Genomic DNA, 26284 nt, shown 5'->3' with positions numbered 1-26284 from the left:
ATGTATGTATCATTCCATCGTGATATTTAGGAAATTATCTTTAACTCAGAAAAAAAAGGTCCCCAAGATTTTTGGGCCTTGGGACTTAGGAACGATAACTCTTACCTGAGGAACTTTCATACCAAATAAAATTAAAAATATTTTTTGTGTTTATTTGCAATGATTTTTATTCAAATTTTTTATGTCACAGTTAATAAAATACATTTTTTTTATAACATCAAGCAGCTTTTTCAAATGATTTGTCAACAGAGTAAGAAAATATGAAAAATTATGTTTTGGGGAAATACTAAAAAAAATTGCAATAATAAAATTTTTGAGTGTTAAGAAGTATTATATTTATTTTTAGGTGTCCGGAGAAAATATCCATCATATGAAGAAAAAAATTCTCTCAATTTGATAATAGTTAACTTTTTAAAAATTATTTTACAAAAACACGAAAAACATTTCAAAATTCTTTAAAAATACCTATAGTACCCCTATCATCATTTTAATATTTGATAAGTATATATTTTGTGGTCTTCTATTGAAAATTGGAATAAACTGTGGGTGTATAGAGCCACCTTAATTGCAAACCTGAATTTTTTCCAGGACAAAATTTCGCAATTGTGCATGTGGATAAATTTTAATTCAATGATGCATAGTCACTGGGAAATAATGCTACATCCTCAGCATCTGGTTTAAATTTTTTGGAGCAATTTCCAAATGTGAAGTTATTATTGGTAATTGGTTCTAACTAGAGAATTAAAATTAAAGTTGAAATGACATTAAAAGGAAAGCAATTTTTAATTACTGAATGAATTATAAATGCAATTTGCATTAAATAGAAGTTATTTTATATAATATTTACCAATGATTATGTTAACTTTGCAGTAAATAAAACAAAAGATGTCACATGATAACAGTTCATATATATTGTCACAATTTCTGTTGAACAATAAAACACAGACATGCATTAAATCATTCCTGTTACACATTCAATGAATACCGCACTCATGATATTAAATCTTAATATCTAAAGTTCACTATGCATAGGACAACATCAGTATTTATACAAGTACTTGTGTGTGACAACTCTTCATCCATAGCTACCATTCAAAGTACGGTATATTCCAAAACCCAGTAAGAGTTTATTTCTAAAATATTTCCAGCCTTACAAAGTTTGGGGTTTTCAAGTTTCTATGACATTGAGATAAGACCTCAATGGGAGGACATAGTACTGCTAGCTTTTTCCTTTTGTTCATAACACAAGACAACACAAGTAGTTCTGTAGATTTCTAATTAAACACAAGAATTCAATATAGCAAGGAGCACCTCTTGCAGAATTTAAATTTCTGACATATGTGAAGTAAAAAATAACAATAAAATTCAGTGTTTGAAATTTTACATTCTTTACCATTCTATTACAAAAAAAATGGCTTAAATGCAACATGAAGTACATGTATAAAACAAGGAATCTACATTAGACTTAACGAGGGGTGCAAACAATTGAATGAATAGAACACGACAGAAAAAAAGAAGCAAGTATTAAATATAATATGGCACAAAACAGAGAAGGTACATTTACATACAACAATGAGTTTGATAATAGAATAAAGTTAATTAAACTAATCAAACAAGACAATTCAAAATCAAGCATACACTGGAAAAGTTGCACCAGGGACTATATAAAGTAAGCCTATATATTCATTAAAGTAACTACCATATTGTAGAAAGGGAAGCCACAATACCAATAGTCTCTCATTTAACACTGCTAAATGTACATTGTATTACCTGTGAAGAATCTTTATCTTTTTATTTCATATTTGCAAGCATTTTTGAACATTTTTTCTAATGTTTGAATTTCTTTAATGATGCAACTGAGTGGATACACCATTATAAATTTTGCAACATGTAACAAAAATCTCCTATAACAAATTAACAGATCATGTTTATAATGATAATAATATCATACCAAGCACCATGAAAAAACATAATATACCCAGCTCTATCATACATATACATCTATTAATATAAATTAGACTTATCCCCACACATCTACATTACATATCCAGACAAAAAGAAAAAAATTAAATTAAAAAACCCATCAAGAGTAGCAGGTATATATAAGCAATCTAGATATCTAATAATAAGGTACAAGCACTTCAGAAGATATAAAATGGATTTCTAATTTTTACCTGCTCAGAGTAAAACATATTGAGGCAAGATTTGGTATTCCTCATGTACATTGCTTAGATCTATTTATTAAACATACACAGAATGTAAGGTCAGTTCTCTTACAGATTATTTCCTTATAGAATAATGCATCCTTAACAAATACTCTGCTAATACACATTCACTGCATGAAATCCAGTATCATTTATAAAATAAAAAGTGTGAGGAGAGATCTAGGATGAGATTTAAGATATGTTTTATCCTCACTTTAGGATAAGACCAAAGACATTAGCCATCACAGCCGTTCCTGTGATGGTCATTACAAAAGAGAATCCCTCGGGTTGTCCAATCAGCTGCCGGATGTAATCAACACAAAACCCAAGCCAGGTCAGTGTTCTCTTCTCTTTCTTTTCATTCTGAAAAAATATTTTAGGCTTAATTTTATATTCACATGTTTTATTGAAGTAAAGAATATTGTTTACAACTTTGAGTACAAATTATAATGCTTGTGAGGTTAAAACAAGTTTTATGTCCTTAAGAATCAACAGGACACACATAACCTGCAGGCAGAGTATCAATTTTACAAAATTTTTGCAAGACATAAAAGATTAAAATCTGTTTATTCATTTTCTCTCTGTCTTCAGAAGTAAATTCTTACACTGTCAGAAAATAATATATTTGTGTTTTATAAAGTTCTTCCAATCATTTGCACTAACCTTAACCAGTCCAGTTCTTTTCAGGTAATCTAACAGAGATGAGTTATCCTTTTCTAAGGCTGGGAAATATTCACTCTTTTCTTCTCGTACCCACCAGTTTTTCTTTGAGTACCTTTTAAAAGAGAGCAACAGTTTGCTTTAATCATAAAAAATATACATGTATTTGAACATCAAAAATTGTTCACAACTTATGACCATTTCCATGGCTGTATCATCTTTAAAAGGTGTGAGAGAAAGCATGTCTTGCTGTGAATTTATCCCATTTGAACTGTGCAACAGGAAGTGAATGCGAACACTGATATCTCGAATACAGTGGATATGTTAAAGTGATTTGTAAGTCCTCACCACTTATTTTTTTTAAATATTTTACTCTTGATATCTCAAATACTCAGATATCTTGAAGTTTTTAAACAGTCCTATCTAGTTCAAGATAACGAAGTTTGACTGTATATACATGTAGTAATTTGAGGACCAGTTGTTGAATTTCTAACAAGCAAAAATTCTGAATAAGGAAGATCAAAAGTGTACTCCTTTCATATGTATAAAATACCAGTACATGTGTAGTTTGCCAAAAAGATAACTTGAATGAGCAATGCATTCCAATGAACGAGAAATTCAATTTGGTTAATACAAACATGAAAGTACATGCATGATTATCATTGACTACTGTAAATTCCCTATCTTACGTAAGTACTTAACTCAACGATCCCCCCGTTTTGTATCAAATTGCGAGAATATAAAATCTTGAACGTGGAACATTTATCCCATATTTCTTATTGTTCCAAACTCTCAGAAAATAATGGCGAGGTTTTAAAATCCGCGAAGAGAGCTTCTTGCAATTTTACACCGATATAAATTCCTCATGTTTAATAAGGAATTTACTGTACGGTACTTCAAAGGATTTAAAGGACTACATGTACCATTTATCTTTCTTGGTTTGTCCTGTAAAGTGGTAGTGGTAGAGCTTGGCCCTGATGAACTTTGGCGGTTTGTTGGGGAATGGATTGTACTGGATCAGCTCCAGGACCTCTCGCTGTCCAGTCATCAGTCGGTAGATCAGGTGAACAAACCAGGTGTTGTGCTGGTAGCTGCCCAAAGCCGCAAACCACATCTGCCAGTCCAGGCGAGGCTGATGAGGGGCTGAAATCATAAATAGTTCTTCAAAAATATTTAGTAAAAAAATTTAATCTTTAGCTCCTCAGGCTAAAAGTTATAAAGAACTTGATGTATAATGTGGCATGCATGTATTTTACTTTTATCACAAAATTTGGGAAGGGGAATAACTCTATTTTCAAATTGAAAAATTGAGCTATTGTTCTTTTCAATATGACAATGAAATTTATCAATGCAGCAGGATTTGATCTGATGTCGCAGTGCCATAGAAACAAAATGTACAATACATTTTCTTCACATTGAATGACTGTAAATGAGGAAATTTCTGCATGTTGGTGATTTACCAATTAGAAAGTATTCTCTTAAACCTTCTATTATTTACATATCATTTCTTAGAAAAACATATAATTTGAGAATACAGGTTCAAGTATTGGAATCATGTACTGGTATATAACAATAGATGGAAATATCAATGTATACAATGTCAGATGATTGAATTTACCACTGCTAAATCTATTGCAGTAGATTAATGAGAAAACTCTTTCTTACCCACAATTGGTGGAACTCTAGAGATATTTCCAGGTTTATAGTAGAACTCATACTCCTTCCATCCCGAGTCTGGGCTGTTGCTGCCTTCTATGATGACCTCTGGACGACCTCCGACCCCAGTCATTCTTCAAAGGTTAAACAATTTATAAAGCATAAAAACACACACTGATTTGTAAAGCAAGTCTACACAGCCAATCTCTGGTTTGAAATAAAACTGGTTAGTTAATGGTATAATGATATATCAGTTATACAGGAGTAAAGAAGATAAATTAAGTTTACTTTACATATACCGTACTTGAAAATACATAAATAAATCTCTTGAATATTTATGCGAGTCCATTATATTCAAATTCAATATTCTTATTACCTTAAAATACTAGCAAATGTATATGGAGTATTTACTAAAACATTAACTTTAATATAAGCATTTATATACCCTGGAATGTTGTATATATATCTGATCTAAGCAAAAGTTATCTTTATTTTGTTTATGAAAGACACAACACAGCATGCCTTCACAAAATTGTTCACAATTTGTTTCTGGTTTTTAATCTTAAAAAAGAAACCCAAAAAACATAATCATGAATGCAAAAAAAACCATATTTTTCCTTGTTTACATTGAAGAAAGATTTTCACAAGAATATCAAAAGTGGCATGTGTGCAAAATTTAGCAAGAAACACATGCAGGGAAATGACAATACTGAAGTCTTACACTCTAAACAGTCCGTAAGAACTGGTGAGTTGGAATGAATCTAATTTCTCATTCATTCTGAATAATGGTTTAGGAATTAATTTGGCAGAATCTTGATCAATCACAGTATAGGGAATCTGAAATGACATGGCAAAGGTCAAAGTTCAAAGGTTACATGCAGATTAGCATAGTGTTTTCTGCAAAGCAATTCACTGAAGAATGCATCCCACACTGATTGTCTCTATTCCCATGAAATCATTAAAGTTATTTGTTTTCTATCAGTTTATAAGCTGTACAAATTTGTCTTTTACAAGACAGATTATCTGCTGTATTACATGTTTGATTTTTAATTAAATAGTATAATGGTGTTTCCGAAGTACCACATCTCCTGTTCAAAGGTTCTGTACCTGAGATTCTAAAAAGTCAAACCATTCTAAAATTGATATCACAATTCAGACACTGCACTGTTATGTTTATATCAAACTTTTTTGACGATGTTTCTCTCTGGCTGATAACCACATTACTGTATTGCATACTGAATATTCTATTGAGTTTCATAAGTGCTACAAAAGTTTAAAATTCATTTTTGTTAAATAAATTTTGAGCAAGAGGCCCATAGGTTATATAGCTCACCTGAGCAATAATATGTCCAACTGACATAAGCAGCTGGCTTCAACCCAATTGTAAGCTTCTCTATAGTCTTTGTCCGAAGCATGCCTATGCTTGAAAAGTCTTGGGTTCATACTAATCTGTGCCAGATAGTTTATCAAGTTCAAAATATTTGCTCCAATTTACTTCAGAAGTGTTTTGTCAAATTATTGGACTTCATTTAAACAAACCTAAAAGCCCAACATAAAAGCAAAATTTGACTGAAATTGGCTGATTGGTCAATGTAAAGATAATGCAATGTAAAAAGTTATGGCGTTAAACAACATTGATGATTATACCAACCTACTTTTGATCAGATAAGCTCATTTAAGCCTTCAGCTCAAGTGAGCTTAAATAATCTTTATATGTATTTTTATCATAGATTCAGTTATTCATGATGACCAGACATTCATAAATTTATTCTGACACATTCTTTGAAATAAAATAATGAAAGGGAAATCCTTTTGTTTTTTGGGTAATTGATTGAAAATGGTAATGAGGGAGTTATCTTTCAGGGGCAGGAACGCTATAGATAGGGAAAATACATTTTTCATGAGTTCTTTATTCCTAAGCAAATAGTTATCTGCTGATTACTGAAATGTTCTGATATGTGAAATCCCCTGCAGATTACACGATATAAAGCTCAGCATGTCAATATTTCAATACCAGATTTTGTTACCTTTTGAGTTCAAACTATTGATCTCAAAATCAATTCATCTCCCTCAATTATCTTAGTTTTTTCATGCAGGAAATTGCAGAAAAAAAAGTTTATTTGAAAAGATTATAGATTTTCTATTCTAGATAAACTGCTGATTTAAAAGACTTTTACACAAAGCATCCTTTCTGTAGGAATATTTATAAAGAACCAAGGTAGAGAGACAGTTGTTCTCAACCAGTGTGGGATTTACATTTCTTCAGAGAACTGCTTAGGAAAACACACATGTGTTATAGTTACCTTCTAAACAAGCCATATGAATTTGTCAAATGGTAGTCTTTAAGGTAACTCCTATATCTATGTAAATCGGGGGAGACATATTGCTGGGTGTTTTTCTCTATAACAGAGAGTGGTACCTAAAATTCAACCAGTCATGGATCAGACTGACATCAGTTCCTGGGACAGTCAGGTACATTTTCTTATCCGTTAATTTATGCATATATGACATACATATACTGTATATCCGGTAATTTTCGCAATGATCTAACTTTTGCTTTTTTCGTGATCTCTTTCAAATCGCAAAAATATTGAATACACAGAAATTACATCCTGTATTATTTTCTATAGGAAACTTAAAATCGCATTAAATGACTGATGCAAATTAAAAATGCAACTTATTTTCCCCATTTTTGCAAATTTTTTGACAGGCTAAAAAAAAACGAATATACAGTACATTACTCCTAGTATGTCTACATGTATACCACAGTAAATGATTTCATGCTTTCCATCCTATTTTCATTTTGAAATATCCTTAAATTGATTAAGTAAAAAGACAAGTGTATAGTTGTTTCTAGCAAAATAACTGAAAATTTAACAATTTTTTTTAAAAATAAAGAAAAGAGCATTGAAATATCAACACATGCATAATTCCACATCTTGTAAGGGTGTTCCCTAGACTTCATGTAATTTAAACATAGTATTGAACTACACGTACTTTTGTAATAACAGTAGGAAAAGGACCAGTAAATCAAACACAGGAAAAGAGCAATTGAAGTTTTAAGAACTTGTGCCCAATCCATTTGTTCACACCAGCAAACAATAAAATATGTTCAAATCATCAAACACTGAATACATGTAGTTTTATAATCAAAACTTTTTTTATGGATCCTGAAATATTTCTTGACTTTTTTTGTTTTATTTGTATAATGAAATGTGATAATTTGTGGGGTTTTTTTTTACCAAACTGATTGAAAACATGGCTACAGCCAACACCCCCATCACTGCACATTGCATAAGACTCCAAAGTTTCCATATTCCTTTCTCTTCCGCAAGGCACCTACAATATCAATAAATAACAATATGTACTCAGAAAAAATCCCATCCTTATCTATTTTTGTCCCCTTTGTAAGTGGACAAATTCAAATTTTCAAACTTTTTAAATTATCTTACTTTTAACAAAATTGTGAAACAGTGAACATGAAAGCAATCGGACAATTACTGGTATACCAGCTTTAGCAGTTAATAAACTACATTTTTATTTTATATATTGATTCATATCCAATATTCAAACTATCGATTTGGTAGGAATTCTGATTTTCATGTTCTGCACAATAAATGTAAGCTTTTTAAAAAATATTCACCAGGAGTGGAGATTTTTAAAATTATCTTATTTGAACAGCAAGAAATCGATTGCATAATTTCATACAACCTGAAAAGTGAGCTTAGTATGACATATCCCAAAGAAACAGCTCCCAAAATAATAGTTGCTGGGACGACTTTTTCTAACCACGAGGAAAACTCTTCTTTAGAGAAAGCTGTAAAAAATATTTTTTGATGTATTCTCATTTTTACAAAAAAAATATTCCAGAACAAACTAAAATCTTTGAAAACATATATACAAATAAAAATCATTCTATTATCCATAATCCAAAGAGCAGGATTACCCTCTCTCAATTTCTTTAAGATTATTATTTCTTTTAACAAACGAGCAATGGCATCTAATGCTGAATGTTTTTTTATCTTACCTATTTTGGACTTGATTTCAAAGTAAGGGCTATAGGAAACTTGTAAAGAAAACTGCATCACTGTCTGATACATGAGGTACCCGTACACCACCAACGAAAATAACTTGTTGAACAAATTCTGTATTGTTGACGGTTTCTCCACTAAAAAAAAATATTTTATGTTATTCAAAATCATGGAGGGAAGGGAGGAAAGGGAAAAAAAGAAGAGCAAAATCAACAGATCATCTGCATATCATAACAAGAGATGTTTGTGAAACACTTATGCCCCCTCCCTTGGAAACATCCACAAAGAAAATGAACATAAACTGCAAATAACTGGAATTTTTCTATGTCCAAGGGGTATAACTCTGCCGAAAATTGCTCTATCAAATCCAAAATCAAACTTGACCTAGACATTATTTAGATAAACCTGTATTCGAAATTTCATATCATTATGTGCACCCTCTGCGAAGAAAATGAGCGGAAACTGCAAATAACTGGAATTGTTCTATGTCCAAGGGCCATAACTCTGTCGATAATTGCTCGATTGTACCCAATATCGAACTTGACCTAGATATTATCATGATAATTAAACCTGTATACCAAATTTCATTTGAATGTGTTTATCCGCTGCGAAGAAAATGAGCAGAAACTGCAAATAACTGGAATTTTTCTATGTCCAAGGGCCATAACTCTGTCGAAAATTGCTCTATCAAATCCAAAATCAAACTTGACCTAGACATTATTTAGATAAACCTGTATACTAAATTTCATATCAATATGTGCACCCTCTGCGAAGAAAATGAGCGGAAACTGCAAATAACTGGAATTGTTCTACGTCCAAGGGCCATAACTCTGTCGATAATTGCTCGATCGTACCCAATATCAAACTTGACCTAGATATTATCATGATAAACCTGTATACCAAATTTCATTTCAATATGTTCATCCTCTGCAAAGAAAATGAGCGGAAACTGCAGATAACTGGAAATTTTCTACGTCCAAGGGCCATAACTCTGTCGATAATTGCTCGATTGTACCCAATATCGAACTTGACCTAGATATTATCATGATTATTAAACCTGTATACCAAATTTCATTTGAATGTGTTTATCCGCTGCAAAGAAAATGAGCAGAAACTGCAAATAACTGGAATTTTTCTATGTCCAAGGGCCATAACTCTGTCGAAAATTGCTTGATCGTACCTAATATCCAACTTGACCTAGATATTATCATGATAAACCTGTATACCAAATATCATCTCAATATGTCCATCTTCTGCAAAGAAAATGAGCGGAAACTGCAGATAACTGGAATTTTTCTATGTCCAAGGGCCATAACTCTGTCGAAAATTGCTTGATCGTACCCAATATCGAACTTGACCTAGATATTATGATAAACCTGTATACCAAATTTCATTTCAATGTGTTCATCCTCTGCGAAGAAAATGAACGGAAACTGTTGGTGGACTGACCGACCAACCAACAGACAGCAGCAAAGCAGTACGCCCTCCCTTCTTCGAAGGGGGCATAATAAAAAAAATTTAATACGTCATTCCTGTTTATGGAATACTGGAGAGGTTAGGAAAGCAGATTTCCAAAAAGATATACCTTTGTGTCTTTTGAAAAAATCATCCTCGACTAATGAAATGCAGAGTGCTATGGTCAGGAGGTTAAAGAAATTATAATTCCCTGTGATGATGATTAACATCTGTAAAAGGATCTGGAAAAGAATATTTATTCATCATTGTAAACTATATAGTAATAGATATATTACACTTACATGTATCTGGGAATAATACAAAGATTCCCCATCTAAATGAGAATGAGTGCTTACAGCAAATTCAAAATTGAATTTTATCATAAGAAAGTCAATTTACAAATTATTTTTAGCCACTTCTTTTTTGTATTGAAAACAATCTAATTAAAATTAAAACTTCCATCCCCTCCCCGTTTTCAATATGTCGCTTCCATACAACATGTCAAAAACTTGGGAGCGGATGGAAGTTCTAATTTTAATTAGATTGGTATTTAGAATAAACTGATTTTATACTGAAAACCACATCTATTTATAAACAATTGATCCAATGGCTTTAAATTCTATCATTCAAAACTTCTATGTGTATTATATCATATACTGTAATTGAAATCTGTTGCAAATAAAAGTTAAACTGAGGCGGACTGGTAAGCCAAGGGCGGTACTAGGGTGTTAGCAAAGGGAGATGACTGAGGTATTTATTGGTCAGACCAGCAGACTGGAATAACTTAATATTGACACCCAGTTCTCAGACATATTTAAATAGATCAATGGACTGATAGGACATTGGGAGTTTGGAACTTTAAAGAGGCTCCCCACAGGAAAATTAAGAGTCTAGATTTATTCTATATAAATGAGATTTAGAAGGAGAGTAGATATTGTAAAACTTAAATGTATATTTATTGGTTTTAATTACACTAATATGTTTAAATTTAGAGAATCTTAACTTAATATTAATGTACGGTAAATATTCATTTAGGACGTCACTACTGTAGTTTAAAATACCAATCAAATAATTAATGTAATTGAAATTAAATGTACTTTAATATACATGTTGAACATTTTAAAATTCTAATACTTTGAAAAATGGAGTAATATAAAGATATTTACTGTAATGCATGTAAAACATGTTTACCATGGAAACATTAGATTTTGTGGTGGCTCAATTGTAGAATTTCGTGGGTACCTCTCAACCATGAATTAATTACATCATTCACAATTAATAAATTAGGGTTTTAAAGTTAGTAGGTATAAGAAAATACACAAAATTACGTCCCCATAAAATTTCAGCAATCCTAAAAAATTGGCCCCCGCAAATTTTAATGATATTCCTAAGTAAATTCCTTAATCATAAATTCACAATGATTTAACTTTTAAATAGATTTAAGAATAACAATGAAAGCTTTAAAAATTTAATCTTTCAAAACATTTCATTTATCATTATTTTCAATTCATTATTTTCAATTCACCTATAGTCAGTTCTGGTAATTTGTTCTGCATTTCTGATTTCTCTTCCTTAAATACACATTTTACTGACTTAACAATGCATTTAAATGTCCCTTGAATAAAAGTGAAGCCATGTATCTTAAACATTTGATATATATATATATTTTCAACAGCAATTTTTTTAATGACTGGTGATAAATTTTACGATTACCATGGCTGAATAACAAATAATGTTGACTTAGTGAGTGTCAAGTGATAGAGGGTGAAATAGTCAAGGATTTTAAGCTTCGATTCTCATCTGCTAAAACATGTTAGCAGACGAGTGCCTTTTTAACATACATATAAGATGCCAGAATTCTATGTTGACTAAATTTTCATCATTTTAAGGTGAGTTTTATTTTAACTTTCTGTCTTGTTTTGCCCAAAACTTTTACATGCATACCCAGTAATTTATTTTGCATATGAAAATTTATGGAGTCATACTCTTCTATCCATTTATGGGCATAAAATGCTTCAGGTCAATTAAAAGTTTAAATTATCACATTTCAAACTGCCTAAGAATCAGTTACTGGTAGGTTTTAAGAATGATAAATCAAAGTATTTTAAGGAGAGGTTGAAAAACTTTGGAAAAACAAAAATGAAATCAAATCCTTCTGATTAATTAATTAAACCTAAGATAAGTCTGATTAAGTAAAGGTGTGCATGTGTACTCATAAAAAGAAAATGTCCTTTTCTTAATCCATAGCTGTTCACAGGTCATAAGCAATTTATTGTGTATCACTAACCACATTAAATTCATTGTGAAAGGATTAAACTTGGCTCAGACTTTTCATAGTAAAGAAGGGGTGGTCATTATTGAATTAAAGCTGCTAACAAGTGCAATTACTTTTGATTTGAAACAAAATATTAAGATATACAGTTGCCCCCAGACTTCAAAAAGTGTTTCTGGCCAAATCAGGCTTTTCAATTTTAATACACAATTTAAAACACCCATGTAAAATTCAGTTTGACCACGAGGGATAATTAAGTGCATAAAACATGTTATAATTGACGGAATTCTGCTGCAATACTTAGTAACAAGTATTGACTCTACGTTATGTAGCTCATATCTCTCTAAAGGACAAAAGATTATTGGGACTATTGTCTCTGCTTCAATATGCGACGTGAAAGCAGAGAGAGTATTCAGACAACTAAAAACGGATCTATTGTGACTTGTCAGCTAATGACTACCGGTAGTACTCGAAGGGTAGGTATGGACTAGGTTTAGTGCCATCAATGTACTTTATAATCGAATGCTGCACCTACATTGTTAGTATAAAAAATTCATCTGGAAGTCTAAATACAAACCAGTCTCTATAGATAATTCTGAAACATATATTTAAATTGGTAATGATGTACTGTAGATGTTGCTTTATCTAAAATACTCTGTGAAATAAAATAATAAAAATAAATCACTTTTAAAACATTAGGATTCAATTTACCGGTAATTTTTCCTTCTTAATATTAATCAAAATTTTATAATTCTGCTGTAGATGTCAATTATTCTATGCTGCTTAATCTTTAAATGAAACTATTTCAACACTGAAAAATTTAAATTAGCAATTTATTCACAAAAGGTTTTAAATCACCCCTTGCTGAGCCCCTCAGTTATAATCTTTTAGTTTACATAGTAGAGCTCCAAGGTTACGATCTTACAAGCAACGACTGCTCGAAAAAAAATGAATAGATTTTACTTAGAGAAATTTTAATGAGTGAATTTTAATGCATTATCAAATTGATAATGAATGGAGAGAAAGTTCAAAGGAAAGATGGACATTATTTAGCAGTGGCATGTTTAATTCTTTTGGCTTGAGTGGGACTTTTAAATCTTTAATTAACAGAGGATTAATGCAAGATTTAACGACTGATTAGTTTTTTACTTCTGGAGTTTGTGACAGACTGCCTGAAGCAGTCCTATATTCCTCTTCGAACTTGTCATTACTAAAAGGAATAGCTCTTTCATGGATTCTTATGTTCATTGAAATATCAGATTGAAAATTTTCAAAGACATGACCTGTTCAAAGTAAAATAAATATTGATACTAAGTTTAAAAAAATGAAGGATAAAGAAAAAGGAGCAGGCATGCTTAAAAAGGCTAGATTTGAAAGGAACCCTGAGCACAAGGTAATGAGTGACTGAGAAATTTTATCTTTTTGATATCAAAAATATTTTTAATAGCCTTTTTATTCTCTTGAATTAAATGTTTTTATGTTGGTTGTTTGATGCTTTTGTCTGTTGATGAATTATCAGTTCGTTGACTTGACAGCATTCTTCTCTCTCTCTCTCTCTGAATTATAACTTAGTTTAACAATAGATTATAGATTTATCATTATTTTAGCCCTTCCAAAACTGCAGCTAAATGGACCTTTTCTTCTTGGTATTTGTGTGACATGTGTTTAGGCTTTAGCTGCTAGTTATGGGATTTTTTGAGATGGATCTATTGATCGAGAGCCATATAAACCTGTGTTACCTATTCACTCAATACCAGGCTTAGGCATTCACTTCAAAATGTTAACAATGTTGTCCATTGGAAACCAAGGAATTTGTTTGGAGTTCCTGACACCTAGAATTCGCTAGATCCTTTTTTAAATTGACAAATGCATTTATGTACTTGAGCTAAGGCTGAAATATATTCCAATAGAGATTTGGAAAGTTTTATAGGCACTAATGTAAATGGCCAAAGTTATCAGTATTTCAGGGGATAATCTGAAAATCATGAATCCCACAGTTTGTGTGCACTTGTGCTTTCCACCATGTTGAAACTTGTTATGTAAAATTGTGAGTCATGTATTTCAATGTTACACTTTAAAGTAATTGTGCAGCATTATCATATGACAGTGTTTATTGATATATTACCCTTAGCTAGTTTTTAAAAACAACAACAAAACAAAACAAAGTATCCACCTGTTTAAAAACATTTCTGCTTCATTGCCTGCCAACTGCAAAAATTATTAAAGTGAATCAATATAGTGTTAAGTAGATATTAAAAACTGTTGTATAATTTCTATTGAATTTATTCCACTTTACTCCACATGCTACAGAAAAACTGCGTTATAATCTTCTTATCTTTCAAATCTACATAGGTAAAAATGTCTGCAAGTATGACAGGATTATCTAGATTATTAATCAATAATGTCTTTGAAACCTGAGGGGGAGATCCTTTATCCAATTAGGAATACAGGATTATTGGATCAGAATTTAAGAACCATGCTGAATTTGCTTGTGTCCCCATGAAAACTTACAGCACACACAAATAAAGTGGGCACTGGACACTTTAATCTTGTCACATATTTGATACCTATCCATGATTTGTAATTGATATTTGTATAATAGAATTGCATTCCAACAGACATATATCAGATTTAAGATTGCAAAATCTGATAATATTTATCAATCTAACAAGAGGTTTAATGTCTAATTGCAGAATTATTCACATTCATTCCAACAAAATTCTGTTTTGATCATCTAAATACATGTACATGTACTGGTAGTGTGAATTTTTGTTTTGTGGTTTGCCATTTATGCCAACATTGCTTAGAACGCTACTATCACATTCATTCAAGTAAAAAAAAATTCAGTAATGAAAAACAAAGCAAATAAAGTGTTCAGAACTACAAGCATTTTAGCCATTTCAGTACTTTTTTGTTTCTATTTCTATCTACTTCCTATTTCAAAAGTTATAAACACATTAAAATCTTTCTTTTCTCCAGGGATCCAAAAGCCCTAGCCCTACTCGAGCTTCAAGCAAAAGCCCGAAGCGGGCAGGCTCTGGGAAAATGTCAGACTCTCGCCCACAGTCTGCAAAATCCAAGTCACCCTCCCCATCCAGAAAAAGCTCTGCAAAATCTAGATCAAGCTCTGGAAAGAGAGGATCAAGCAGCCATGAAAGAAAGAAAAGCAAGAGCCCCTCCCCCAGCCGCAAAGGAACCACCTCAGCATCTTCCAGGGGCCGCTCAGCGGGGAAGAAGAAAGTGAGAGTCAAGTCCCCTTCAAGGACCCAGTCTGGACTCAAAATCAGGGACCTCTCTGATCAGGGCCTTACTGCTGTCCCACCAAATCTCGTAGCTGGTAAGATCACATGTGCTATAGTTCAAAGTTGTCTTATTAACATACATGTATTTTCATTTAGAATACTTTGAATAGTACCAAAAAAAAAATACCTGAAAAAATTCATTATCAACAGCACTAATTACCTCAGAGATTGCTTTATTAGCTGTTCTGGTCAAAACAGATCATGGTATTTTTGTGGATCCAAAGAACAAGCTTTCGTATGAGAAACCATTTCCAATTTATCATACACATTATAACATATTTTACATTATGCTGTTATCAATTTCAGAAAAGGACCTTGGAATAGTGAATCTCTCTGGTAACAATCTGAAAAACCTACCCCCCGAGATTACGAGATGGGACAAGCTTGAGAAGCTTGACCTCAGCAAGAATTATGGACTACGCAGAACCAAAGCTAATGACAATACAAGCCTGCCTCAGGAAATTCTGACTCTCGTCAACCTTCGAGAACTCATCATATCTGAGTGCAACTTACAGCGGCTTCCACCAATCATTTGGCAGATGACAAATCTCCAGGTTTTGGATGTTAGTCGCAACAAGATCAACATACTTGTGCCAGAGGTGGGCAACTTGAGTAATCTGAAGAAAATCAATTTAAAGCACACGAACATCACATCCCTACCACCAGAAATTGTGTATTGTCAGGACTTGGAGGAAATTCTACTGTGGGGAAACAAGATTACCACTCTACCTGAAACTCTGCCTGAATTATTGAAACTAAAAACATTGGGTTTAAACTACCGTGATTTCTGTGGTCAAATGGATGCCATGAGAGAAAAATTTCTGAACACTGGTCAAGTGAAATCTGACTACATTCCCCAAATTGTGTTTGACCTCCCTGCATTAGAATCACTGGATTTGGAAGGCACAAAGATTAACAACATGCCTGAAACAACAAACCATGGCTTAAGAGAACTCAATCTTAGCAGAAATTTTCTCAGTGCTCTTCCTAGAAGTGTGTACAATCTGAACCATCTGACTTTGTTGAATTTATCTGACAACCAGTTCAGCACTCTACCAGACGAACTGGGGAATTTGAGAAGCTTGACCAAGCTTCGTCTTGCAAACAACCAAATCCATTTTCTACCCCTGACCATTGGAAACCTGAAAAATCTCAAAGAATTGGATGTGTCTTTTAACAAATTGAAAAGGCTTCCTATCAATATCAAAGGTCTAAGGAATCTGAAATGTCTTCATGCTGAAAAGAATGATCTTACTGCAGTGCCTGATGAAATATGTGAACTGGTGGAACTAGAAACTCTTAATTTGACTGAAAATAACATCCACACATTACCGATGAGGCTTCATCGTTTGACAAAGCTAAAAGATGCCCATGTCTATGACAGATACAACAAACATGGATTGTGGCTGTATAAAAATCCTCTCACAACTCCACCCATGGAAATCTGGAGGACTGACAAAACAGAAAAGATTTTTGACTTCCTCAAAAAGCTGGCAATCATTAAAACTGAAAACCTTCAAAGACAAAAGATGCTAGTTATGGGAGAATCTCAGTGTGGAAAATCTACATTGATAATGGGATTAGTTCATGGCATATCTCTATCTGCAGCAGAAGAAGAGGACAAAGGCAGAAGATCCAAGCAGGAAGAAGCAGATGATAACAAAAAGAAAAATCTAGACAGCAACTCAGAGAACAATCTTCCTGAAATTGAAGAAAAACATTCAGAAATCATGCCTCTAACAAGCAAAACAGAATTCATTGAACAAACAATATGGAAGACAGAAAATATGGTAGAGTTTGTGATAAATGACTTTGGTGGAGATGATGCATACAGAATAAGTTATCCCCTTTTTCTGGATGCCAATGCTCTAGTTCTTCTAGTGTACGATCATAGTCAGTATTCAAAGGAAACCCATCAAACCTCCATAGGCCAATGGCTGGACCTCCTTAGTCGGTATACACCTGGTGTTGCCATTAAACTGGTGGGCACCAAAAAAGACTTGTCTGAAGACTTCTTTGAAGTGGAAGAAACTGCAGACCTTGTTCAAGAACTAGTCAAAGACCACCTAGAAAATCACCTTGGTAAATTACAAATGCAACTAGGGCAAGTTGAAAAGGACTTGAAAGAAGCAAAAGTAGATCCCAATCAGGACTACATTTCACATCTGGAGGGTCAAAAAAAGAAACTAGAATATCTCATTTCTAAACCAGTAAAAATCATACCAGAAGTTGCCACTGTGTCCTCTCAAGAAGGTTTACCTGGAGTCAGTAGTCTTGTGAACAGTATTGAACTTCTAGCAATTGACACAGAGCTATTCCCACATGGCCAAAGATGTATTCCAGAGTTGTGGAACAAACTTCGTGCCAGACTGAAGAGAAGAAGTGGATATTATCTCAGCTGGGAAGTGGTGGAAAAAGTTGCCAGTAATTGTCATGTCAAAGAGGATGCTATTGAAAATGCTTTGCAGTATCTTCATGACATTGGAGAAGTGATGTGGTTCAAAAACAATCCTGGACTTTCAAAAATTCTGTTCCACAAACCTCGCTTATTGGTGGACTTAATCACCTCCCTGTATCACCACAACTTCAATGAATTCTTCAATTATGATGAAAACAAAGTATTCATGAGCTTGGGTAAATTCAACAAAGACACTTTCAATGAGGCTGTGGAAATCTTTGTTAAATATGGACAAATTTCTCGGCCACTCTTGAGCTGCTTGTGGTTTACTCATCGTCTGACAGATATGAAGTTCACAGAGCTCTTGGAACTCATGCCTTATCTAGATATTTGTTACACCATCCCCCAGCCTGAGGTTCCCATTGGAAACAACATCACTCTCCCTCTGATGGTGCTTCCTTGGTACAACAAAGAAACAGCAGAAAATGATGTGGTAGAAGACTTTGAAAAAAGTCCACCAGAAACCATGAATCCAGTCACTATAGAGTACTTTTTTCCCCTCTGTTTACCAAAAGGTGTGTTTGAGAGGATTTCCGCTTGTCTGCAAGATCATGTTCTTACAAGAATTGATTGGAAAAATGCAGTATATGCTACTTTGGACGAAGCCAGCTTTCTGCTTCTTTCCTCTACAAGTGAACAGGGCAACTCCTTTGACTGTATAAAACTTATGTTTAAAGGCCAGTCCAATGACCTTCCAACGTCAAGTATAAAAATCGTCTCGCAGGTCATTGCCAATACGCTCCACAAAGTTGAAGGACTAGTGTGGAAAATCAAAGCACCCCAAGATGCATGGTCAAATCATGCAATTCAATTTCAAAGAAGAAACATCCCAACAGAAGAATAAAAGAAGTCTTTCATTATAACTTATTTATTTATTTTTGAAGAACTTTGCATGATAAAGTGTTGAGAAGATTTCAGAGAGAGAGAGAGAGAGAGAGAGAGAGAGAGAGAGAGAGAGAGAATTTTTAAATCTTATGCTCATGATTGTTCTTTCATGTACCCAGTAGCTCATGGACCTTAATGGGCCAATGTGTCTTACACAGACTATAATTAAATGAAATTTCTCTTATTTACAAAACATTGATGTTCAGCTGTGATAGTTGTTCAGTGATTGTGCTATGTAGTACATTGTTTTTTTAAGAGAATAGGTCTGTTATTGTAATTATAATTTTCAATAAAATTAAAGTAAATCATATTAATTTCTTCACTTCTATTACTAATAAAAAGCTTCTTTTGGAAGTTACCGTACAGTTTACATAAATAAATATACATGCATCTTCAATGAACATTTAATTTCGTGGATTAACTTAACAGCGAAATCCACGAAAATTGGTATTTAACGAATATTGGTGAAACCACAGTAGACTTTGATTAAGGAGTCAATGCAAATTGATTTAAGAGCATTTTAATGTATTTCTGATTTTCTAACATCAAATCTCAATAAAAGTAATGGAACAGTCGATATGTGGTAAATATCTTACACTGCGGAAATAATTTGAAGATACGCAGTACCGTTAAAACTTACTATGGAGATATCAACAGATGAAAACATTCATAAACGATGCATCTATTATTATAAAATATTTATGCATTAGAAGATTTTATTATAATGGAAGTTTAATATTAAATGAAGCAGCAGAGTAAATGCCACTTTGTATGTCACTTACTCTAGTCCCCTGTATTAACTGTCACATGATATGTGCTGATAGTTCTCCCGAATGGAGATCTTAAAACAAATTTCACGTGCATCCTGATCAGTCGTTGTTTACCTCTATACTTAATGATGTTGGACTTATCTGACTACCAAATTGCATGCAGAGTAATTTTTAATGTAGTTTAATATGTTTACACAGATAACAATCGTGGTTTACTTTATTTCCGAGCATATTTGATGACTTGTTGTTTTGTGTGATGTCATAGCTAACATTTCCCATACTTTCTGGTCGGTGCAACCACAAAGTAGACCTTAACAGTGCTGCGTATGACACTGTGATGGATTTTATTTGTTACTCTCAGGGATTTATCAAGGTTATTTTTATAGTGGTAAAAATAACCTTTCCCCATAAAAGTAAAAACATAAAAAATACTAACACACAACATTTCAAATATATTTCAAGGAATTTTATGTGTTTATATCTAAAGAAAAACATTTTTTGGCCTAGATAAAGGTCTACAGGCTACAAATGACCATCAAAAGCTGTCAGAATCCAGCAATATGCTTAGTAAATGTGCTCCTTTTAATGATATCAAGGCACTACAGTTAGATGAACACAAGGGTTAAAACTTCGTCTTGTGATATAAAAAACTCACATTTTTTGGAATGGGTTATGGTTTTTACTTGCTTAAATACTATTAAATGGTCAATAATTTTCACAATTTCAATTTCCTTAAATGCATTTTCATGCTTTACAAAACAATTTTTGATTCACACCCAGTTATATGTTTAAGTAAACTGTTTTGCCACAAATACTGAGTCAATATGGATCATCAATCTTATTCTATTACAATACATCAAAGAGTACTACATGTATTAACACTAGATTCACCCCGAATCATTCAGTTTACTGGTTATACATAACAGATAAAAAAATACCGGTATGTCAAACAAATGGTCTCACTAATACATGTATTATTGCCTAAAATTTTCAATAAACATGTTTCACTGTAAGAGTTTTTGTTTGGTATCTTGATTATAATACTTACTTGTGAGTAAAATGCAAACATCCTCATGGATTTGACAGGGGAAAAGAACAAAAGGGGTATGGGGATCTCAATCAAGTAGGTTGCTACACAGCTGAGTTTTAGGAACCACAGAGGAAGGTGGTGAAAGAACCACGCCAGGGCTGTTGGTATACACTGAAATACAGGAACAAATGTGTGGAGTGTACATTATGTAATAATAGCATCATGAAAAGCATCTAAAATAATCACTTTATATGCAATTTTTGAGTGCTATAAAAAAACATGTGAATACAAAAAACTTTTATACAAAAATTAATGATAGACAGTGGGTTTATCATACAATTTGAAATTTTCGTAACATTGCTATTGTTTTAAAGAAGATAAACCATGAATATACAAGTAAGAAAAGATAAAACCTCTACATTAACATTGACTCAAACAATATTTAGATTTATATATACAAGTGATTCTTGATTTAGCTCTTCGTACCTGAGATTCGAAATGGACTGTGAGTGCTAAAAAAGACAAAAAATCTCAAATAAAAAATTTCATTCAAATACAAAAAAAACCCCAAAACAATGACTTTGAAACCAACACTGTAACCTAGTACATGTATATGCATCATTTTTTTTAAAAAAATGCATATAGCAAATTGAAAACTGATCAGCCAAAAGTAATTTCCACAAATAGGTACACCATTTACATGTACATGTTAAATGGTTAAATGGATCAGCCAAAAGTAATTTCTACAAATAAGTACACAATTACCGGTACCATTTACATGTACATGTTAAATGTTCAGGAGCAGAGGTTGTTTGTCTAACTTCATCACAAGAAATAATAACTCACTTACAAAATATTATTGACAACAGTTCAATCAATTAGTAAATATGTATTTGAATCAGATATCAGTGATACTCTACCATTTATATGTATTAATTAATTTAGGAACATATCACAACAAAATACAAGTAGTACTAAATCAAAGAAAAAATCTGTTGAAAATATACGGTACCAGTAAGTCCCCACCAAGTTGGACAACCACTGGTCAATTTCACAACTCCAGAGGCAAACATGAGCCTAAATAGGAGCCACCTAACAAGCCAAAGGGATATCCTGTCATGGTGGTGGTGTCTTGATGAGAAAAACTGCAGGTTTAATGGAGCCACCAGAATTGTGAGAAAGCCAGTTTCCAATAGAAGGATGTCCCTGAAAATGCAATGTCAAGGTTTAGCCTATCATTGATAGAAAAACATTTTATTGAATTTTTAATAAATATATTTTGAATAAACTCTGGAAGGCATAAGAGGAAATTTTGCTTGAAAGATATCAAATTAAAATGACTGTTAACTGTTAACTTACCATTGAAACCACAAGAAAGTTTGACCAACCTGGAAAATAATTACAGAGATTTAAGAAGATGTATGTGATCCTTTAATTCTTTAGAATGAATGCTATGATTCTTTAATAATATATTTACAAGTTTTTTTGGTCTTCAAATCAACATATATCTAACAACATGACACCCCCCATAACAGCATTTATATTTTTCAAAAATATTTCTAGATTAATTATTTTTCTATGCTTACTTTACACTATGAATGGAAATTAAAAAGTAATTTCTAAAACAATGTGCAACCCTCTACAATTTTTTTATGGTTATCATGGTATGGTAGCATTGTATGTACTTGGTAGAGTGACAGGTACATCATCCACAGCAGTGTGAAGGAGACCATGTCCCTAGCACTGTAGAACACCACACAACAGAACGAGATCAAAATTCCCAGAATGCACAGCAGATCCATCCCTGTCTCTGTACTCAGGCCCAGTTTTGGCATCAATCTCAGTAAAGTGGGTTGGCCTTCAAGTAACTCCTCCCATGATGTGATTTCTGGAGCATTAACATTACTATTAATTATGACTCCATTAATTTTTTCCCCCTAAAAACATACATTTATACTATACCGGTAATTCTTGATGAATAAAACAAAAGAATATTCAGTACTCATTTGAAAAATTTATGAACAGAGATAATTGAGCAAAACTTGTTTGGTACAAATATTGATAAAGCAAAATCATGGGTGTTGAAATCTTAAAAGGTACCCAGGAAAGTATGGTTATAACAAGTTTGGATAATTAATAATAAATTATAGATATGGTGAATAAGTATTGAGTCAGTAAAGGTGAAAAATATTAAATTAGCATCTTTCGTAATGAATTTAAAAGTAAACAGTTTAAAAAGAAAACAAGATCATGTTTGGCTATTGGAAAATTATTTATCACTTAATTGAACAGAATTTACCTTTTGATCCAATTGCCAGATTTGCTGGTAAAATGCCATTGTCTCCAAACAAACCTATAAGATATAATAATGAAAACAGATGAAATTTTGATTCAACATAATTCTTTGGCTAGTGCCCTTATGTCTATTGATGTGTCGTGATCCATGGTGTTTCTCTAGAATCTCATTTTGTGCTATTTTGAACGCTACTAAATCTGCCAAGGGTGAATAGATTATGGAGAAACACCGGGGATATCACTCTTAGCTAGTGAAGATGAAACATCTTGGATAAAGTTTAAACATAGGTAATCACAGATTACAAAGCTCACCGAGACAAGGCATCCCTTAATGAGGCATCACCTTTATGTGACGACCTTTATCTTACTATACGGAAATCATAGTTAATGATCTTGCCAATGGATATTCATGGATACGGTTTTAACACAATATCATATATCATATGTTAAAAAATAGTTTGATAATCATTTGTTCATTTCATATGGGATTGTAAGATACAATGTTTATCAGTACAATAATATAAAATTTGATAATGCATTCTATTATACTATACAATATATATCATATGATATTTTAACACATGATATGACATTGTATCAAGATATGATATTGTATCATATAATATGATATGGTATTGAATCATATTATACATTATAAATAATTGTTTTTTACACACAATTCATTATCATAATATAAAATATATGATTCTAAATAGCATTATATAATACAATATCATCTCACATAATACATCACAATTATATTGTAACATATACTATATCGTACAATATAGTAGAACATTGTATTGTATCATAATTGATACATAACATTACTTGTATCATATTATACAATACAATATTTTCAATATCATTTACATAATTATGGAATATTGTATCATATATGACACAATATTATATATAATACAATAACATATCATATGATTCAATATCATATATTACCATATCAAATGTAACAATATCATGAGATACAATTCAAATGATACATTATATTATACAATATTGTATCATAATATACAATACTGTACAAAACAATATCATGATACAATATCATATCATTATATACAAAAAAATTATACAATATAATATTGTATAATATAATTTTTTAGAATAATATGTATGATATGGCATAGCATCATATAAAACAATAGTGTATGTATCATACAATACTATATATTAATAGGAATCATATTAAATCATTAACAACAAACACATTTATCAAGCAAGTCTGAGTGAGGTACCGGTAGTTTTTTTAAATCTTTGATAAAGGAGATCAGGCTCTGCATATGAAGATACCTCTGCGATTCATTAGTATTATAGTTAAATCGATTTTGCAAGTTTGAAATACATGTAGTACTTTTATCTATAAAACATGTGACCTGTTCCAAAAAACTAAATCTCGTCCAACATCCAAAACCTTTGGCTCAGATTCAGCAAACAAGCTGTCAGGATCATCAGGATCATAAGACTCAACATCCATGTAAGTTTGGTGAAGTTAGAACCAGTAATAACCAAGATATAATCATCATAGGGCACCTACTCCAAAAACTTTAAAGTCAAGTTAAATCCTTCTCCATGCCATGAAGGCGCATAAGCCCGGTGCATATCCCTGGTTTCCTTGGCACTAAGCGGATGAGAGTCTTTGACTCCCCCTGGATGGGACACCAGTCACCGTGAATATACAGTCACCAACACTTTTTACTGCTTTTTACATGTATTTCAAAGGAAAAAAACAACATTTTGAAATGAAATATAATCGTTCGCCTCTATATTTTTGATATTGCACCAAAATTTTCAAATTTCAGTTTTTTTATTTTAAGATAAATAAATCGACAGCTCGCCCCAATATATTTTTGCCTAGAATTCGAAGACCAAGAAATCAAATTGATGTGGCCTAATGTGTCAATAATTTGGCAAATTCTACACATATCCAAGGAAAATGTTATGTTAATTACAGACTTGCTAGTTTATTTTAGCTATGCATTTAATTTTTGCAAGTCATTTTTATGTACAAGATCTTTCATCATAACTCACTACATAATAAACAAAACAGTTACAGTCTATAACAAGTTGATTAGTTTGTCTTATTTAACTTGACTCTTAATGCATTTGAACTTAAACTAAACATGTATAAAGTATACTAAAAAAGGGGGGGGGGGTTTTGATCATAAAAAATGAATGACATTTCTATTCTTTTTTTACAACAAATGATGGCAACAACCGGTAGAACTTGAGACAGTGACTTGAGAAAAATCACGGACTGCGCGAATTACATGATGAATTTAGACTCAAATTCCCATAGGAGACGATTTGGCTATCATTTTTTTTTCGCTAACGTACTCATTTACATTAACAGTAAAAGTAATTTAGTTAATTCAACATACTTTTTAGAACCAATTCATTAATTAAAAGAAAGATGTAAATGTAAACAATAAAATGTATAAATCTATATTTTTGATATTGCACCAAAATTTTCAAATTTCAGTTTTTTTATTTTAAGATAAATAAATCGACAGCTCGCCTCAATATATTTTTGCCTAGAATTCGAAGACCAAGAAATCAAATTGATGTGGCCTAATGTGTCAATAATTTGGCAAATTCTACACATATCCAAGGAAAATGTTATGTTAATTATACAGACTTGCTAGTTTATTTTAGCTATGCATTTAATTTTTGCAAGTCATTTTTATGTACAAGATCTTTCATCATAACTCACTACATAATAAACAAAACAGTTACAGTCTATAACAAGTTGATTAGTTTGTCTTATTTAACTTGACTCTTAATGCATTTGAACTTAAACTAAATATGTATAAAGTATACTAAAAAAGGGGGGGGGGTTATATTGATCATAAAAAATGAATGACATTTCTATTCTTTTTTTTACAACAAATGATGGCAACAACCGGTAGAATAACCTTTACCTGGTAGTTGCACATAAAGGGATGAAAATGCAACCAAATAAATAACCGATATGCACCACAGGAAAAAATCTCGTGTTTCTTTAATGCTTGTCATTTTCTTTGGGTGAGGAAGCAGGTGCCCTGGAACACATCACCGGATGTGACTCCGAGTAAAAATAGTTATATGTTCAATTAGAATCAACTCTTTGGATCATTCAAGAAAAATTAATAGATAATCCTATATTTTCAATAAAAAAAATATCTAGGAAGTAAAACTTTAAAACTAATCATATTCTGATGAAAAATACAACTAAAGCGGAGAGATTTTTTTTTCGATCATTTTGATTG

General features: G+C 32.1%; 2 protein-coding genes across 7 annotated transcripts; one reads left to right on the top strand and one right to left on the bottom strand.

Annotated features, from left to right (window-relative positions):
- Window positions 1-759: 759 nt before the first annotated feature.
- On the bottom strand, window positions 760-26128 carry LOC105323280 (lipase maturation factor 2). Of its 2 annotated transcripts, none has more exons than XM_011422357.4 (16): window positions 25958-26128; window positions 23023-23076; window positions 22409-22611; window positions 22083-22111; window positions 21736-21929; window positions 21210-21235; window positions 20742-20894; window positions 10137-10248; window positions 8548-8688; window positions 8232-8337; window positions 7763-7859; window positions 5242-5357; window positions 4530-4654; window positions 3788-4007; window positions 2868-2979; window positions 760-2567 (listed from the first exon to the last, which is right to left on the bottom strand). In XM_011422357.4, the coding sequence occupies exons 1-16, from the start codon at window positions 26049-26051 to the stop codon at window positions 2415-2417; spliced, it is 1935 nt and encodes a 644-aa protein (XP_011420659.3). In that variant the 5' UTR covers window positions 26052-26128; the 3' UTR covers window positions 760-2414. The 2 variants fall into 2 exon arrangements, with proteins under 2 accessions (XP_011420659.3, XP_011420658.3); XM_011422356.4 differs by lacking the exon at window positions 5242-5357 and adding an exon at window positions 6824-6939 and having other exon boundaries at window positions 25958-26126.
- LOC105323279 (malignant fibrous histiocytoma-amplified sequence 1 homolog) lies at window positions 6853-19233 on the top strand. Of its 5 annotated transcripts, none has more exons than XM_011422354.4 (3): window positions 6853-6992; window positions 15258-15615; window positions 15887-19233. In XM_011422354.4, exons 1-3 carry the CDS (start codon window positions 6957-6959, stop codon window positions 18880-18882), a joined length of 3390 nt encoding a protein of 1129 aa, XP_011420656.3. In that variant the 5' UTR covers window positions 6853-6956; the 3' UTR covers window positions 18883-19233. The 5 variants fall into 5 exon arrangements, with proteins under 5 accessions (XP_011420656.3, XP_011420657.3, XP_034335774.2 ...); XM_011422355.4 differs by lacking the exon at window positions 6853-6992 and adding an exon at window positions 11737-11895; XM_034479883.2 differs by lacking the exon at window positions 6853-6992 and adding an exon at window positions 12440-12754.
- Window positions 26129-26284: the final 156 nt, after the last annotated feature.

This window comes from Magallana gigas, chromosome 5, assembly GCF_963853765.1.
Source record: "Magallana gigas chromosome 5, xbMagGiga1.1, whole genome shotgun sequence".
Lineage (NCBI taxonomy): Eukaryota > Metazoa > Mollusca > Bivalvia > Ostreida > Ostreidae > Magallana > Magallana gigas.
The sequence above is the reverse complement of the archived record's forward strand: the minus strand, read 5'-3'. Positions and strand labels throughout refer to the sequence as shown.